The sequence below is a fragment of the Artemia franciscana genome, chromosome 20 (assembly GCF_032884065.1).
Source record: "Artemia franciscana chromosome 20, ASM3288406v1, whole genome shotgun sequence".
Taxonomy (NCBI): Eukaryota; Metazoa; Arthropoda; class Branchiopoda; order Anostraca; family Artemiidae; genus Artemia; species Artemia franciscana.
Window position 1 is genome coordinate 4,460,931 of NC_088882.1, and position 16,232 is coordinate 4,477,162.

Here is a 16,232-nt window from a genome sequence, read left to right on the forward strand (position 1 = left end):
AATTAAGGAGTAATCTCTATACCCTGAACAATATAATGTATCTTGCATGCAGCTTAAAAAACAACTTTCAACTTAAATTTACCAGATCGACCGTCCTCACCCATACAGCATTTTCTGCCACACTGAGAATGTGAAACACTCAAGTAGGGCAAAAAATCAGGGAATATGTTGCTAAATAATAGGAATGAAAAGCTGGTCCATAAACATGCCATAAAAAAACAAACAAGAAATACAAAAACAAGCCAAAAAATATGTCAAACAAGGAAAATTAAGGAGTAATCTCTATACCCTGAACAATATAATGTATCTTGCATGCAGCTTTAAAAACAACTTTCAACTTAAATTTACCAGATCGACCGTCCTCACCCATACAGCATTTTCTGCCACACTGAGAATGTGAAACACTCAAGTAGGGCAAAAAATCAGGGAATATGTTGCTAAATAATAGGAATGAAAAGCTGGTCCATAAACATGCCATAAAAAAACAAACAAGAAATACAAAAACAAGCCAAAAAATATGTCAAACAAGGAAAATTAAGGAGTAATCTCTATACCCTGAACAATATAATGTATCTTGCATGCAGCTTTAAAAACAACTTTCAACTTAAATTTACCAGATCGACCGTCCTCACCCATACAGCATTTTCTGCCACACTGAGAATGTGAAACACTCAAGTAGGGCAAAAAATCAGGGAATATGTTGCTAAATAATAGGAATGAAAAGCTGGTCCATAGACATGCCATAAAAAAACAAACAAGAAATACAAAAACAAGCCAAAAAATATGTCAAACAAGGAAAATTAAGGAGTAATCTCTATATCCTGAAAAACATAATTTATCTTGCATGCAGCTTTAAAAACAACTTTCAACTTAAATTTACCAGATCGACCGTCCTCACCCATACAGCATTTTCTGCCACACTGAGAATGTGAAACACTCAAGTAGGGCAAAAAATCAGGGAATATGTTGCTAAATAATAGGAATGAAAAGCTTGTCCATAAACATGCCATAAAAAAACAAACAAGAAATACAAAAACAAGCCAAAAAATATGTCAAACAAGGAAAATTAAGGAGTAATCTCTATACCCTGAACAATATAATGTATCTTGCATGCAGCTTAAAAAACAACTTTCAACTTAAATTTACCAGATCGACCGTCCTCACCCATACAGCATTTTCTGCCACACTGAAAATGTGAAACACTCAAGTAGGGCAAAAAATCAGGGAATATGTTGCTAAATAATAGGAATGAAAAGCTGGTCCATAAACATGCCATAAAAAAACAAACAAGAAATACAAAAACAAGCCAAAAAATATGTCAAACAAGGAAAATTAAGGAGTAATCTCTATATCCTGAAAAACATAATTTATCTTGCATGCAGCTTTAAAAACAACTTTCAACTTAAATTTACCAGATCGACCGTCCTCACCCATACAGCATTTTTTGCCACACTGAGAATGTGAAACACTCAAGTAGGGCAAAAAATCAGGGAATATGTTGCTAAATAATAGGAATGAAAAGCTGGTCCATAAACATGCCATAAAAAAACAAACAAGAAATACAAAAACAAGCCAAAAAATATGTCAAACAAGAAAAATTAAGGAGTAATCTCTATATCCTGAAAAACATAATTTATCTTGCATGCAGCTTTAAAAACAACTTTCAACTTAAATTTACCAGATCGACCGTCCTCACCCATACAGCATTTTCTGCCACACTGAGAATGTGAAACACTCAAGTAGGGCAAAAAATCAGGGAATATGTTGCTAAATAATAGGAATGAAAAGCTGGTCCATAAACATGCCATAAAAAAACAAACAAGAAATACAAAAACAAGCCAAAAAATATGTCAAACAAGGAAAATTAAGGAGTAATCTCTATACCCTGAACAATATAATGTATCTTGCATGCAGCTTTAAAAACAACTTTCAACTTAAATTTACCAGATCGACCGTCCTCACCCATACAGCATTTTCTGCCACACTGAGAATGTGAAACACTCAAGTAGGGCAAAAAATCAGGGAATATGTTGCTAAATAATAGGAATGAAAAGCTGGTCCATAAACATGCCATAAAAAAACAAACAAGAAATACAAAAACAAGCCAAAAAATATGTCAAACAAGGAAAATTAAGGAGTAATCTCTATACCCTGAACAATATAATGTATCTTGCATGCAGCTTTAAAAACAACTTTCAACTTAAATTTACCAGATCGACCGTCCTCACCCATACAGCATTTTCTGCCACACTGAGAATGTGAAACACTCAAGTAGGGCAATAAATCAGGGAATATGTTACTAAATAATAGGAATGAAAAGCTGGTCTATAAACGTGCCACATCTATGGCATGTTTATAGACTTTACTGCAGGTCCACAAACATGCCATAAAAGCAAAATAAGAAATGCAGCAACAAGCCGAAAAACATGTCCAACGAGGAAAATTAAGGAGTAATCTCTATATCCTGAAAAACATAATTTGTCTTGCCTGCAGCTTTAAAAACAACTTTCAACTTAAATTTACCAGATCGACTGTCCTCACCCATACAGCATTTTCTGCCACACTGAGAATGTGAAACACTCAAGTAGGGCAAAAAAGCAGGGAATATGTTACAAAGTAATAGGAATGAAAAGCTGGTCCATATACATGCCATATTTATAGCATGTTTGTAGACCTCACTGCAGGTCCATAAGCATGCCATAAACATGCCATAAAACCAAACAAGAAATGCAGCAACAAGCCGAAAAATATTTATAAAGAGGAGAATTAAGGAGTAATCTCCATATCCTGAATAACATAATTTATCTTCTATGTAGCTTTACAAACAACTTTCAACTTAAATTTACCAGATCAACGTCCTTGCCCTTACAGCATTTTCTGCCACACTGAGAACGCGCAATGCAAAAGTTTGGTGGCAGAAATATGGCATGTTTATGGACCAGTTCTTCATTCTTATTATTTATTAACACATTCCCTGCTGTTTTGACAGCTTGTTGTTAAGTTTCCGTATAAGGCTATGGCCCCAAATTAATCAATTTCAGAAGTCTACTAAACGATTAGACATTACTTTCTTAACCAGTCCTAATCCGAAAGACATTTGATAAATTGGTAAGTTATACTAAGGAGTTAGGACACCTCCCTCCTTCTATTGGAATCTCTAAGAATTGATAAGACACTTTCATTTTAATTTTCTTACTTTATTCTTTTGATATAAATCAGTAGGTAGTTTTTATTTGATTTACTCACAAAAGGTACTTATCCCAATGATTAAAGTGAAATGAAAATAAGTGAACCAAAATGAATTAATTAAATAAAGTGAATTAACTAAAGTGAAATGAACCTGGCAAGATTGAACTTAATCTGAGTAAGCTCACGGAATAGGGAAAAATTTTACTGTCTAATTAAAGTTTTGTTCGTAAGACACAAACTCTGGTTAATTAAACTAGTTCTATCTATTTATTTTTGAAAGATAGCAGGTTTACACTTTTTCAAGAACAAGATTCCTATGTTGCATTGAATAAAATACTCTCGTCATTATATTGCTGCTCATCGGCTGATTAGCTTTCCAGTTTAACCGTTAAACACCAAATTCAGGTGGAGTTTACTGGTACGAAATACGTGACAACTGGCGTTTTATTATTTGGAGATACCGTTTTAGCAGTGTCTGTCCAATCCCCATCCCCAAGAAAATTAATCCCAGGAATAACAACCCCTGGACAATTCGTCAAAAAAAAATCCCTCGTGAACATATAGAACCCCCAGAAGGCCCTCCTCGCAGAAATTTTTTTATAAAAATTTGAGAGTTTTATAAAATCAGTGTGCAATTTTTACATCCTACTTAACGAGTTTTCACTTTCTAAGGCAACTTTCTTGGGCTTTTGGCATTGGATTTTGTGTTTTCAGTAAAGTTCTTGTTTTGCATAACCTGAAAATATAGGGGAAATCTACAATCTGAATATTTGAGCGTTTTTTCTGTTCAATAGGCATAGAAATAACAGTTTTTTGCTTAAATTTTATTTTCAATCTATAAATTTTATTTGAAAAATGTTTAGTTCGGAAAAAAATAAAACTTGAAAAAAAATTAAAAATGGAAAATTTGATAAAGAAAAGCACTTACAGGCTGGTGACACAAACAGCCAAGAATAAGGTTGAGAATAAGCCAGAAAACGGTATGGTAATTATGCGCTGGGTTTTTCATTTTGAACTAAGCACAGTAATCACAAAAGAGTAGCAAAATAAGATTCCTCCTTTAACATGTTTTCAATAAATAGTGGTTCCTACCAGGACAAATGTGTCCTATCCACCGTCCCCCTAATAGGCCAGCTATATAACATCTTTTTCTGCATGAGGTTTTGCACTTAAGTTTAGTTACGTTTTGGCCCATATTTAAAATATGGCGAATTTAAAAATAAAGGCTAGAAGGAGGCTCTCAGGGGTTTCAGCTCTGAAAAGTATATGGTGGGTTACTTTTAAAAATTTAGGGAACAATTCTGTTGTTTTCAATTTTTCAATGAAAATACCCATGAATTTTCTTTCCAAAATCTAGTTGGCAATTCCTTTGCCACTATTAACGCCCCTGGGAGTTGAGATGCAACTCTTACAATAGCCGAAATTATATTTGGAAACAGTATGAAATGGGTCAATGAATTTTTTTTTATTAAGTTAAAGCAGCACCAATTGGTGCTCTATGCTAAAGCACCTTGATTTTCACAGTACCTTTTATTGCAGTTATTACCTCTCAATGAGCTGAACCAATCAGCAAGGATGCCTACAAAGGGGGAAACGGTCGCCAGTCCAAACATAGAGAAGAATCTTTGCTTTCCATAATCTCCATTATGTTCCTTTACCATAGCTAATGTTATTGCATCAAACGAGCAAAATGAACTTGCTAGCATTGCTGTAGAGACACTTCGTACCAAAAAATAAATCCAAAACCCTCGTATATGCCTAGTCTGATATTCAGCATCTCGAATTCCATCTTCAAATCGTAGTCCAACAATGTCGACCTTCACTGAAGACAGGCACTCCATAATGTCTAAGTTTACATCTCCCGTAATGGTAAGCCCTTTTTCCTCTTTGAGCGTAAAAGTTATCAACGTTTCTTCAGGAACACAATCTTGAAGTTCGCTAGGAGGTATTACAATCCTCATTGATGACAATGATTTGGACATGCTCCATTGATCAGTCGTTAGTTGGATTTCTGTTTCATTGTTTACAGAGTAGAGAAGAGCGGAAGAATTATAGACTTCGTATCCATCAGGAATTCTTGCATCAGCAAATAAAATACAAGTTTGGGATATAACAGCAGCAATTAGAGTGCCAATTAGAACGTACCGGTATTGACCAAGCTTGTCCGACAGCATACCTAGAAAGAAGGAACTCAAATAAGCAGAGCATAGATTTTAATTTCATTTACACCTAAATTATGCAAACAATGTTTTAATCATTCTGGTAAATTTGCAGCCAACCGGCTTCTATAACAGTAGGCCTTTAGCATATGGGGTAAACAGGAAATAGGGGGCCAATTTTCAACCGTAAAAATAGGTAATCAAACGAAAAATATATGAACTTGCAAGATTAATCATTAAAAAGTGACATTCCTTGGGGAGAAATGGGCATAGACCTAAAGAACACTACCATTGACATGTTGATAAGACAATAATACGTGAATAAGAAAAACAAGAACTGGCATTTGCTGCAACGAAATGATCTATATTTTGATCTATTCTTAACTGTTTGGAACCATGAAAATTATATCTTGCGTGGACGTAACTTCTGGTGGACGTTTGTCTATAAAAAAAAAGGATCAGCTGCTTTGTCTTATTGAAGAACGTATTTTCTAAAGCCTGCTTAGAATACTTATTGAACATTCTGTTCTTACTCACTAGTGCTACGGCTGACAACAAGAGCTCTTTTGTTCTTTACTTCGAGTTGTCTCTATTTTTTGCTAACGGAACAAATCGTGCACACAAAAAATATTTTAGGACGTTCGAGCCACATCAGCTGTTGAAATTACAGATCAATTATAGTCATTCAGTTCAAAATAATAGGGGATTTCTAAAAGATTTCTTTCATTACCTGCGTGAATCCTGGTCAATATGATGTTACCCCACAGTTTTGTAAGAATTATTGCTGCAAATAACAAACTCCCAAATTCACTTTCATTATCGTCCCTCATTAGAAATTGACTCCTCACAAATAAAAAAACAATCAAATAAAAATATTATCTCAAGCCCGTTATATATTCATGGAAGTCTCTCAGTAACTTTGGATTTATTAGTGTTTTAAATGAGGAAATATCTAGATTATATTTTGTTTTTAACCATGCGAAGGTGACGCTCTGGCCTTTGTAAAACTTAGAGGGGGCTAGTCTTATTCCTGTCTGCGGTAATTTCCGCTCGTTTTAAGGTTGACTTCATTATTAAGTGTTATTTTTGTTCACTTTGGGTCTCATTGATAGGTATCTCTGTTGGTTTTGAAAGTAAGCTATTATGTGGCTTTATTTTAGCTTGTCCTTGGTTTATTAAGGTTCTTAGCTTTTCTTTGAAAAAGTTCTTTTTGGGGAAGAGTTTAATTAATTACAATATACGAACACTTAGATATCTCTAAAAAATGTGTCATACTCAATGGTGTCATTGGAGAGGCCCCCCAATTATAGTCAGTCTTCCCGCTTCAAATACCTCAGGAGATATTTGATGGTGGAATGAAAGCAAAATGGCAAGGGATTTGTAAAAGTACATGCTTTCTGTAGTCTATTGCAAATAAAACAACATCCCTGTATGGCATAGGGACGTACATCGATGTGAAGACTAGCCCCCCCCCATACACATACACACACAAAAACCCCTAAAAATTTTAAACTTATCCTGGTGCTTATAATCTAAACTATCAAATAAATGATATGTTATCATTTACCCCTCCCCTCCCCTCCCACCTCCCACATACCCACAAAAGATGCCACTTGAGTACCTAGCAGGGTATGCAATGATATACAGATCTATCAGACAGTATCAAACCTAATTTCGGGCAAATCTTGTCTAACTTTTAAGCCTGCTAAAGTATGACACTTGATTTGAGAGCCCAGGAAAAAATTAACAAATAAAATGAAATCTAAGAATTGTGACTTTAATAATAATCAGGAGTCCATTTGGAAAATCTGAACGAGACACAGGTTAATTAATATTTCAACTTTATGCTTCATTTTTGAATGCTTGAACGATTTTGGGAATGGGTTTACAGTGTATTGTTGTCACATTCACTTTTGCTTTGTGAATTTACCGATTCTCTTAGCTTTTGTTAACTATTTCTTGTTTTTATCTCATTCTAAATGCATCTTTCCACTAGCAAACTAGTTCTATGAATCAGTGTTCAAAAATACAGGTTGAATAAAAAAGTTTATAAAACATAGGATGAATATGTTTAAAACGCATTTTCCAGTGTATGACCTGGCAAAATCGACAATCCAAAACCACCAAACTTACAACCTAATTGGTCAGTAAAAAGGACCTCAAATACACTCATATTCACGCTATTCTTGATTAAGATATCAGATTTATTCATCATGAAATACACATACAATATTACATTTTACTATTCCCCCAAAGGCTCTTTGGCCTGTATGAGTTTAATTCCATTTTTTATTTTATTAATTCATTTTCTCAAGAGCAACAATTTCAGATTTATTTCCCTTTGGCAGAACTTTAACAATTAAATATATTTTTGGAGACAGCTAACCTCTGTCGCTTTTTTTCCCCACAAGTGCCTTGGACTGGAGCACGGTTGGAACTTCATATTTTTTTTTTCGTTTCTTCTTCATTTGCTGGATTTGATAGCTATAATTTAATAACATTTAGTTGCTTGTTAGAGAAAAGTAGAAAACTTTACTCACCAGCAATGGGACTACCAATCAAAGAAACGAAGGGAAGACATGTTGATATCGTACTAATCTCTTCAATGCTGAGACCAATGCTTCTCATATGAACTGTATAATAAGGAAATACTGCGGATACCCCTGGAAAAGAGCAATAACATTCATTCGGATCTTAATGTTGTAAACGAAAACAACAAGCAGCCATGCTTCTCAGATGAACTGTATGTTAGTGAAACACCACAGATACCCCTAGAAAAGATCAAGAACAGCTATTCGCATCTTAATGTTAAAAACACAAACAACAAACAGCAATGCTTCTCAAATGAACTGTATAACAGGGAGCACCGCAGATAACCCTAGAAACGATCAAGAACAGCGATTCACCTCTTAATGTTGCAAACACAAAAACAACTAGCAATGCTTCTCAAATGAACTGTATAACAGGGAGCACCGCAGATAACCCTAGAAACGATCAAGAACAGCGATTCACCTCTTAATGTTAATTAAATAAAAAAAACAAGTTTTTTTTTAAATGAAAGTAAGGAGCGACATTAGAACTTAAAACGAACAGAATTACTCCGTATATGAAAGGGGCTTTTCCTCCTCAACGACTCCCTCTTTACGCTAAAGTTTGACTCTTTCTCTTAACTCTATTTTTTAAAACAGTAAAAAACTTTAGCATAAAGAGCGGGGCAATGAGGAGGAAAAGCCCCTTTCATATAAGGAGTAATTTCTGTTCGTTTTAAGTTTTAATGTCGCTCCTTACTTTCATTTTAAAAAGCTTGTTTTTTTATTTAATTTCTGGACGTTTTTTAATTCATGCATGTTTTGATCTTGCCTCTCCGCACATAAATAATTAAAACAAAATTTGCATATTAATTTTCTTTTTGGCTAAATGGCTTTCTCATAGTTTTAATCGGAAGATTTTGAGAAAAAAGGAGAGAGGAAGGAAGCCTAGTTGCCCTCCAATTTTTTGATTACTTAAAAAGGCAACTAGAACTTTTAGTTGTTTTACGAACATTTTCATTAGTAAAAAATATACGTAATTTACGAATTAACTTACGTGACGAACTTCTATATTCGTATATTTTTGATTGCGTATATGAGGGAGTTCACCCTCGTAGATACCTCGCTCTTTACACCAAAGCTTAAATTCTGTCCCAATTCCTTAAGAATGACCCTTGAATCACAAAGGCTGTACAATAAATAGTTGAAATTACTAAAAATACTTTAGCGTGAAGAGCGAGGTATTACGAAGAGGTAAACCCCTCATATGCGCAATAATTTCTGCTTGTTTTAAGTTTTAATGCTGCTCCTCACTTTCAGTAGAAAAAATTTCTCACATTTATCTTTTCATTATTTTTTAAATAATATAAAAAATCCTGCCTCTTCTAAATTGAAAGTCTCTTCCCCCATGAGAAGCTTTTCCGTGGAAAGATCCTCTCTCGTAAACCCCCCCCCACCTCAACTCTCCCTCCCAGACCAAAAAATATCCACCTGAAAACGTCCGTACACTTCCCAGTATCCATTACTATATGCAAACACAGGTCAAAGTTTGTAACTTGCAACCCCTCTCACGGGGACTGCGGGGTAGTAAGTCGTCCCCTAAGACATAGTTATTAGGTTTTTCGACTATGGTGAATAAAATGGCTATCTCGGAATTTTGATCCGGTGACACTGGGGAAAAAATGAGCATGGGAGGGGGCCTAGGTGCCCTCCAATTTGTATGGTAACCTAAAAGGGCACTAAAACTTTTAATTTCCACTAGAATGAGCCCTCCCGTGACATTCTAGGACCACTGGGTCGATATGATCACCCCTGGGAAAAAAAAACAAAAAAACAAACAAATAAACACGCATCCGTGATTTGTCTTCTGGCAAAAAATGCGAAATTCCACATTTTTGTAGATAGGAGGTTCAATTTTCTACAATAGGGTTTTCGGATACGCTTAATCTGATGGTGTTATTTTCGTTAAGATCCTACGACTTTTAGGGGGTGTTTTCCCCTATTTTTTAAAAATGAGGCAAATTTTCTCAGGTTCATAACTTTTGATAGGTAAGACTAATCTTGATGAAAGTTATATATTTAAAATCAGCATTAAAATGCATTTTTTTTAATGTAACTATTGGTATCAAAATTTCACTTTTTAGAGATTCGGTTACTATTAAGCCGGGTCGCTCCTTACTACAGTTTGTTACCACGAACTGTTTGATTAAATAAAAAAAACAAGTTTTTTTTAACGGAGAGTAGGGAGCGACATTAAACCTTAAAACGAACAGAAATTACTTCGTATATGAAAGGGGCTGCTTCCTCATCAACGCCCCACTCTTTACGCTAAATTTTGACTCTTTCGCTTGACTCTACTTTTTAAAACAGTAAAAAACTTTAGCGTAAAGAGCGGGGCGTTGATGAGAAAGCAGCCCTTTTCATATACGAAGTAATTTCTGTTCGTTTTAAGGTTTAATGTCGCTTACAAAAAACATGTTTTTTTATTTAATTTCTGAGCGTTTTTGAATCAATGCGTGTTTTGATTTTGGCTCTCCGCAGATGAATAATTAAAACGAAATTTGCATATTTATTTTTTTGGCTAAATGGATTTTCCATAGTTTTGATTGAATGATTTTGAGAAAAAAGTGAGCGGGGGAAGAGGCCTTGTTGCCCTCCGATTTTTTGGTTACTTAAAAAGGCAACTAGAACTTTTAATTTTTTACGAATGTTTTTATTAGTAAAAGATATACGTAACTTACAAATTAGCTTAAGTAACGAGCTTCAGTATTTTCATGTTTTTATTACGTATATGAAGGGGTTCACCCCCTCGCTCTCTACACTAAAGCTTAAATTTTGTCCCAATTTCTTAATAATGACCCCTGAATCACAATAGACGTAGAATAAATAGCTGAATTTACTAAAAATACTTTAGCGTAAAGAGCAAGGTATTGGGAGGAGGTGTGCCCATCATATGCGTAATAATTTCTGTTCTTTTTAAATTTTAATGCTTCTCCTCACATTCAGTTGAAAAAACTTTTTCATATTTATTTTTTCATTGTTTTTTTTTAAATAGTTCTAGAAAATCTTGCGCTCCCTTCATGAAAGTTTTCTTCCCCTATGACAAATTCCTCCAAGGAAAGTTCCCCCAACACATCCCCCTCTTATCAACCCCCAACCCCACAACCTAAAAATCCTCCAAAAAACGTCTGTACACTTCCAAATAACCATCACTATATGTCAGCACTGGTCAAAGTTTGTAAATTGTGGGCCCTCCCACGGGGACTGTAAAGGAGTAAGTCATCCCCAAAGATATAGTTATAAGATTTTTTGACTACGCTGAATAAAATGGCTATTTCAGAATTTTGATTTGGTGACTTTGGGAAAATAATTAGCGTGGGAGGGGAACTAGGTGACCTCAAATTTTTTTGGGTTACTTAAAAAGGGCACTAGAACTTTTCATTTTCGTTAGAATGAGCCCTCTTGCAAAATTCTAGGACCACTGGGTCGATACGATCACCCCTGGGAAAAAACAAAAACAAACAAACAAACAAACAAATTAACACGCATCCGTGATCTGCCTTCTGGCAAAAAATACAAAATTTCACATTTTTGTAGATAGGAGCTTGAAACTTCTATAAGAGGGTTCTCTGATACATTAAATCTCATGGTGTGATTTTCGTCAATATTCTGCGACTTTTAGGGGTTGTTTTCCCCTATTTTCTAAAACAAGGCAAATTTTCTCAGGCTCGTTACTTTTGATGGGTAAGACTAAACTTGGATATACTTATATATTTAAAATCATCATTAAAATGCGATTTTTTTGATGTAGCTATTCATATCAAAATACTATTTTTTAGAGTTTTGGTTACTATTGAGCCGGGTCGCTCCTTACTACAGTTCGTTACCACGAACTGTTTGAAAACACAAACAACAAACAGCAGTGCTTCTCAAATGAATTGTATAATAATGAGCATCACAGGTACCCCTAGAACCGATCAAGAACAGCGATTCACCTCTTAATGTTGCAAACACAAAAACAACTAACAATGCTTCTCAAATGAACTGTATAATAGGGAGCACCACAGATACCCCTAGAAAAGATCAAGAATAGCTATTCGCATCTTAATGTTGCAAACACAAACAATAAGCAGCAATGCTTCTCAAATGAACTGTATAATAGGGAGCACCACAGATACCCCTAGAAAAGATCAAGAACAGCTATTCGCATCTTAATGTTGCAAACACAAACAATAAGCAGCAATGCTTCTCAAATGAACTGTATAATAGGGAGCACCACAGATAACCCTAGAAATGATCAAGAACAGCGATTCCCCTCTTAATGTTGCAAACACAAAAACAACTAGCAATGCTTCTCAAATGAACTGTATAATAGGGAGCACCACAGATACCCCTAGAAAAGATCAAGGACAGCTATTCGCATCTTAATGTTGCAAACACAAACAATAAGCAGCAATGCTTCTGAAATGAACTCTATAATAGGGAGCACCACAGATAGCCCTACACGATCAAGAACAGCGATTCACCTCTAATGTTGCAAACACAAGAAACAACTAGCAATGCTTCTCAAATGAACTGTATAATAGGGAGCACCAAAGATACCCCTAGAAAAGATCAAGAACAGCTATTTGCATCTTAATGTTAAAAACACAAACAACAAACAGCAATGCTTCTCAAATCAACTGTATAATAGGGAGCACCTCAGATAACACTAGAAACGATCAAGAACAGTGATTCACCTCTTAATGTTGCAAACACAAAAACAACTAGCAATGCTTCTCAAATGAACTGTATAATAGGGAGTACCACAGATACCCCTAGAAAAGATCAAGAACAGCTATTTGCATCTTACTATTGCAAACACAAATAATAAGCAGCAATGCTTCTGAAATGAACTGTATAATAGGGAGCACCTCAGATAACCCTAGAAACGATCAAGAACAGCGATTCACCTCTTAATGTTGCAAACACAAAAACAACTAGCAATGCTTCTCAAATGAACTGTATAATAGGGAGTACCACAGATACCCCTAGAAAAGATCAAGAATAGCTATTCGCATCTTAATGTTGCAAACACAAACAATAAGCAGCAATGCTTCTCAAATGAACTGTATAATAGGGAGCACCACAGATACCCCTAGAACCGATCAAGAACAGCGATTCACCTCTTAATGTTGCAAACACAAAAACAACTAACAATGCTTCTCAAATGAACTGTATAATAGGGAGCACCACAGATACCCCTAGAAAAGATCAAGAATAGCTATTCGCATCTTAATGTTGCAAACACAAACAATAAGCAGCAATGCTTCTCAAATAAACTGTATAATAGGGAGCACCACAGATACCCCTAGAAAAGATCAAGAACAGCTATTCGCATCTTAATGTTGCAAACACAAACAATAAGCAGCAATGCTTCTCAAATGAACTGTATAATAGGGAGCACCACAGATAACCCTAGAAACGATCAAGAACAGCGATTCCCCTCTTAATGTTGCAAACACAAAAACAACTAGCAATGCTTCTCAAATGAACTGTATAATAGGGAGCACCACAGATACCCCTAGAAAAGATCAAGGACAGCTATTCGCATCTTAATGTTGCAAACACAAACAATAAGCAGCAATGCTTCTGAAATGAACTGTATAATAGGGAGCACCACAGATAGCCCTAGAAACGATCAAGAACAGCGATTCACCTCTAATGTTGCAAACACAAGAAACAACTAGCAATGCTTCTCAAATGAACTGTATAATAGGGAGCACCAAAGATACCCCTAGAAAAGATCAAGAACAGCTATTTGCATCTTAATGTTAAAAACACAAACAACAAACAGCAATGCTTCTCAAATGAACTGTATAATAGGGAGCACCTCAGATAACACTAGAAACGATCAAGAACAGTGATTCACCTCTTAATGTTGCAAACACAAAAACAACTAGCAATGCTTCTCAAATGAACTGTATAATAGGGAGTACCACAGATACCCCTAGAAAAGATCAAGAACAGCTATTTGCATCTTACTATTGCAAACACAAATAATAAGCAGCAATGCTTCTGAAATGAACTGTATAATAGGGAGCACCTCAGATAACCCTAGAAACGATCAAGAACAGCGATTCACCTCTTAATGTTGCAAACACAAAAACAACTAGCAATGCTTCTCAAATGAACTGTATAATAGGGAGTACCACAGATACCCCTAGAAAAGATCAAGAACAGCTATTCGCATCTTAATGTTAAAAACACAAACAACAAACAGCAATGGTTCTCAAATGAACTGTATAATAGGGAGCACCTCAGATATCCCTAGAAACGATCAAGAACAGCAATTCCCCTCTTAATGTTGCAAACACAAAAACAACTAGCAATGCTTCTCAAATGAACTGTATAATAGGGAGCACCTCAGATAACCCTAGAAACGATCAAGAACAGCGATTCACCTCTTAATGTTGCAAACACAAAAACAACTAGCAATGCTTCTCAAATGAACTGTATAATAGGGAGCACCTCAGATAACCCTAAAAACGATCAAGAACAGCGATTCACCTCTTAATGTTGCAAACACAAAAACAAATAGCAATACTTCTCAAATGAACTGTATAATAGGGAAACACTGCAGATAACCCTAGAAGAGAACAATAATATTTATTCGGATCTTAATGTAATTAAATAAAAAAAACAAGTTTTTTAACTGAAAGCAAGGAGAGACATTAAAACTTAAAATGAACAGAAATTACTCCGTATATGACGGGGGCTTTTCCTCCTCAACGCCCCGCTCTTTACGCTAAAGTTTGACTATTTTCTTAACTCTACTTTTTCAAACAGTAAAAAATTTTAGCGTAAAGAGCGGGGCGTTGAGTAGGAAAAGCCCCTTTCACTTACGGTTTAATTTTTGTTCGTTTTAAGTTTTAATATCGCTCCTTACTTTCAGTTAAAAAACTTGTTTTTTTATTTAATTTCTGAACGTTTTTGAATCAGTGCATGTTTTGATTTTGGCTCTCTGCACATAGATAACTAAAACGAAATTTGTATATTAATTGTTGTTGGCTAAACGGCTTTCTCATAGTTTTAATTGGAAGATTTGGAGAAAAAAGGAGAGAGGAAGGAAGCCTAGTTGCCCTCCAATTTTTTGATTACTTAAAAAGGCAAGTAGAACTTGTAATTTTTACGAACATTTACATTAGTAATCAATATACGTAACTTACGAATTAACTTATGTAACGAACTTCTATATTCGTATGTTTTATTGCGTATATGAGGGGGTTCACCCCCTCATCAATACCTCGCTCTTTACACTAAAGCTTAAATTTTGTCCCAATTCCTTAAGAATGACCCCTGAATCACAAACACCTAGAATAAATAGTTGAAATTACTAAAAATACTTTAGCGTAAAGAGCGAAATATTACGAGGAGGTGAACCCCTCATATGCGTAATAATTTCTGTTCGTTTAAGTTTTGATGCTGCTTCTTACTTTCAGTTGAAAAAACTTTTCATATTTACTTTTTCATTGTTTTTTTAAATAATGCTAGAAAATTCTGCGCCCCCTCAACTGAAATTCTCTTCCCCCGTGACAAATTCCTCCATGGAAAGATCCTCCTACGTATTCTCCCCCTCAGTGTCTCCCCCCCAAAAAAAGCGCAAAAATCCTCCTAAAAACGTCTGTACACTTCCCAATAACCATTGCTATATGTAAACACTGGTCAAAGTTTGTAACTTGAAGCCCCTCCCACGGAGACTGTGATGGAGTAAGTCGTCCCCAAAGACATAGTTATTAGGTTTTTTAACTATGGTGAATAAAATGGCTATCTCAGAATTTTGATCTGGTGACTTTGGGGAAAAATGAATGTGGGAGGGCGCCTAGGTGCCCTCTGGTTTATTGGTCACTTATAAAGGGCACTAGAACTTTTAATTTCCATTAGAATGAATCCTCTCACGATATTCTAAGACCTCTGAATCGATAAGATAACCCCTGGGAAAAAAAACAAAAAAAAAACGATTAAACACGCATCCGTGATCTGTCTTCTGGCAAAAAAAAATGTGAAATTCCAAATTTTTGTAGATAAGAGCTTGAAACTTCTACAATAGGGTTCTCTGATACACTGAATCTGATTGTTTGATTTTCGTTAAGACTTTTAGGGGGTGTTTCTCCCTATTTTCTAAGGTAAGGTGAATTTTCTCAGGGTCGTAACTTTTGATGGGTAATACTAAACTTGATGAAACTTATATGTTTAAAATCAACATTAAAAGGCGATTCTTTTTTATTTAACTAATTGTATCAAAATTCTATTTTTTAGAGTTTCGGTTACTATTGAGCCGTGTCGCTCTTTAGTACAGTTCGTTACCACGAACTGC

At 35.2% G+C, this 16,232-nt stretch overlaps 1 protein-coding gene across 3 annotated transcripts in view; it reads right to left on the minus strand.

Moving 5' to 3' along the window:
* Positions 1 to 16,232, minus strand: part of LOC136040345 (uncharacterized) — an 85,962-nt gene that overhangs the window by 29,478 nt on the left and 40,252 nt on the right. For all 3 annotated transcript variants that reach the window (XM_065724587.1, XM_065724584.1, XM_065724588.1), the window contains exons 3-4: positions 7,889 to 8,011; positions 4,736 to 5,365 (exon numbers count right to left, since the gene is read on the minus strand). In XM_065724587.1, coding sequence (XP_065580659.1) covers positions 4,736 to 5,365; positions 7,889 to 8,011 — 753 coding nt within the window. The remainder of the gene's footprint in view (positions 1 to 4,735; positions 5,366 to 7,888; positions 8,012 to 16,232) is intronic.